We start from the raw sequence: 2,397 nt of genomic DNA, 5'->3' as shown, positions 1-2,397 counted from the left end.
TTAACTTAAAATTCTGTCTTGAGACACATAAAATCTAGAAGATATTAAAGTATGTTTGTTATTGTAGTAACAGTTATTTTTTAAAATATTTTTTATTTAAAAATATATTTAAATAATAATTTTTTTAATTTAATTTTAATATCACCAAATCAAAACAATTTAAAATTAAAATTCTAAAACTTCAAAAAAAAAAGCAAAAATCCACTCATTCTAGAAAGTGACCAACTCGCAAAAATTCACACTGGTGCAGTTCTTCCAAGGGTAACATAGTAATTTAAAAGAAACCCACAGCAGGCAAGCCCATAAAGAAAAAGAAAAAAGATCAAGCCACAGTCAACAATCATATAACCCTAACAAAATTTAAAAAAAAAGAAAAAACTGGATTTTCTTCAACAATGGGAAACGCGGAGAAGCTTCTGAATCAGATCATGGACTTGAAATTCACATCAAAATCGCTGCAAAGGCAAGCACGGAAGTGCGAGAAGGAAGAGAAATCGGAGAAATTGAAAGTCAAGAAGGCGATCGAGAAAGGAAACATGGATGGTGCTCGAATCTATGCCGAGAACGCCATTCGTAAGAGAACTGAACAGATGAATTACTTGAGGCTCGCCTCCAGGCTCGATGCCGTCGTGGCCAGGCTTGATACTCAGGCTAAGATGACTACCATTAACAAGTCTATGGCTTCTATTGTTAAGTCTCTCGAGTCGACTCTCGCTACTGGTAATTAATTTACTTTTTAGACATTTTTTCGTTAATATATTGATGGGCTTTTGATGATTTTTTATTTTTGATTGTTGGGTTGTGTTTACTTTATCTATGTTTCTAATCAAATTGAGAAAAACTGGGTCTGGGATTTTGCTGATTAATGTTTTTTTTTCTGAGAAAAAAGTGGTATAGGGTTGTAGCGAATTCATTTGTCTTGGGACTTTGGATATAGTCTTGGTATGATTGATTAGTAGCTATTTTGTGAAACGGGCAGTTTAACATTAGAAATTACTACCCCGAGAGCTTTATAGCTCGCTGGATTCTGTTTTTGGATTGGTATTAAGAATTACGTCTGTAGAAATCTAACCATAAGTTCATGGAACTGGTTACTCTTCAACTCTGCCATGAGAATGTGTGAAGTGTTCATTATTGGATGGTGGGCTTTCACTGATTCTTAGGTCATCTGCCATGATAATGTTTTGAATGATTGCTAAATGCAGGTAATTTGCAGAAGATGTCAGAGACAATGGATCAGTTTGAGAAGCAGTTTGTGAACATGGAGGTACAGGCAGAGTTCATGGAGAGCGCGATGGCTGGTTCTACCTCGCTGTCCACACCTGAGGGTGAGGTCAACAGCTTGATGCAACAGGTAGCTGATGACTATGGGTTGGAGGTCTCTGTCGGGCTGCCACAGCCTGCTGCACATGCAGTGGCAACCAAGTCGCAGGAGAAGGTGGATGAGGATGATTTGTCAAGGCGGCTTGCAGAGCTTAAGGCCAGAGGATAAATTATGTTTCAGGATCTGATGATCTCATGCGAATGTTACATATCATTAATATATATGGTGTTTCGATTGTGCTTCATGCCGAAAACATATTGTGTAAATCTGGTTTAATTGGATTAAAGTACCTGCAGACTCTTTGCATGTTGAATATGAATGGTTAATGCACTCTATGAGTTGCTTAACATATTTATCAGCACTTGCTTTCTAGACCTAGAATATGATGAATGGTTTCAGTCTTTCAGATTATAAGTATTCTACGTTGACCATGAACTAGGTTTACGTTGCAGCTTGTCAAAGCCAACTCGTATTCATTTCATCCAAGTAGCAACTGGTCTTTTTGAGATATCGTGTGTACAGGGATATTGATTCCGTCACTGTCTTCTATTGCTATAATGTTGAGTTCGGATTGAAAAAACTTGAATGATTTTCTACTGGAAACCTTATCAGAACATGGTTCGTCTGTGCAGCTATGCATAGGTGGAAATTTGATTCGCGGTTTCATATCCGTCCTGCCTGGTTGTTCTTTATTGTCGCAGCATGTCAGTCAATGTTTGGTTTCGTGGGATCATTTCAGCAACTTGATCAGATTATGTATATTCTAGGCTTCCCGATTCTCACAATGAACCAACCCCTGTTTGGCTAATGCAGTATCCGGAGAAGAGGTCTGCTGGGGCAAACATGCCAATTCCGAGGAATGAATTAATGATTTTTATAACAGAATAAATAGTTACAGTTAAAAAAAATGCAATCCAAAAATTTGATTATGTTTCTAGTTCACTACATTGATTTTAATCTCTCACCTACAATTCTCAACTTTGCCATTTTCATTAGTGTTCTACACCGGGCAGCTGAATTTGTGAAGGAGCACTAAATTTAATTAAATTCTATCACGGAGATTGAAGGAATAT

General features: G+C 37.1%; 1 protein-coding gene across 1 annotated transcript; it reads left to right on the top strand.

Moving 5' to 3' along the window:
- Positions 1–325: 325 nt before the first annotated feature.
- Positions 326–1,682, top strand: LOC7475124 (ESCRT-related protein CHMP1B). The gene is made up of 2 exons (XM_002299723.4): positions 326–720; positions 1,206–1,682. The coding sequence occupies exons 1-2, from the start codon at positions 396–398 to the stop codon at positions 1,490–1,492; spliced, it is 612 nt and encodes a 203-aa protein (XP_002299759.1). The 5' UTR covers positions 326–395; the 3' UTR covers positions 1,493–1,682.
- Positions 1,683–2,397: the final 715 nt, after the last annotated feature.

Source organism: Populus trichocarpa, chromosome 1 (assembly GCF_000002775.5).
Source record: "Populus trichocarpa isolate Nisqually-1 chromosome 1, P.trichocarpa_v4.1, whole genome shotgun sequence".
NCBI lineage: Eukaryota > Viridiplantae > Streptophyta > Magnoliopsida > Malpighiales > Salicaceae > Populus > Populus trichocarpa.
Note: the sequence above shows the minus strand (reverse complement) of the source record. Positions and strands in the feature narration are given on the sequence as shown.

Bases quoted from the DNA above. Each gene is read 5' to 3' on its own strand.
- LOC7475124 (XM_002299723.4), top strand. From the start codon at position 396: ATGGGAAACGCGGAGAAGCTTCTGAATCAGATCATGGACTTGAAATTC. The intron at 721-1,205 runs GTAATTAATTTA...TGCTAAATGCAG, and splicing joins CGAGTCGACTCTCGCTACTG to GTAATTTGCAGAAGATGTCA.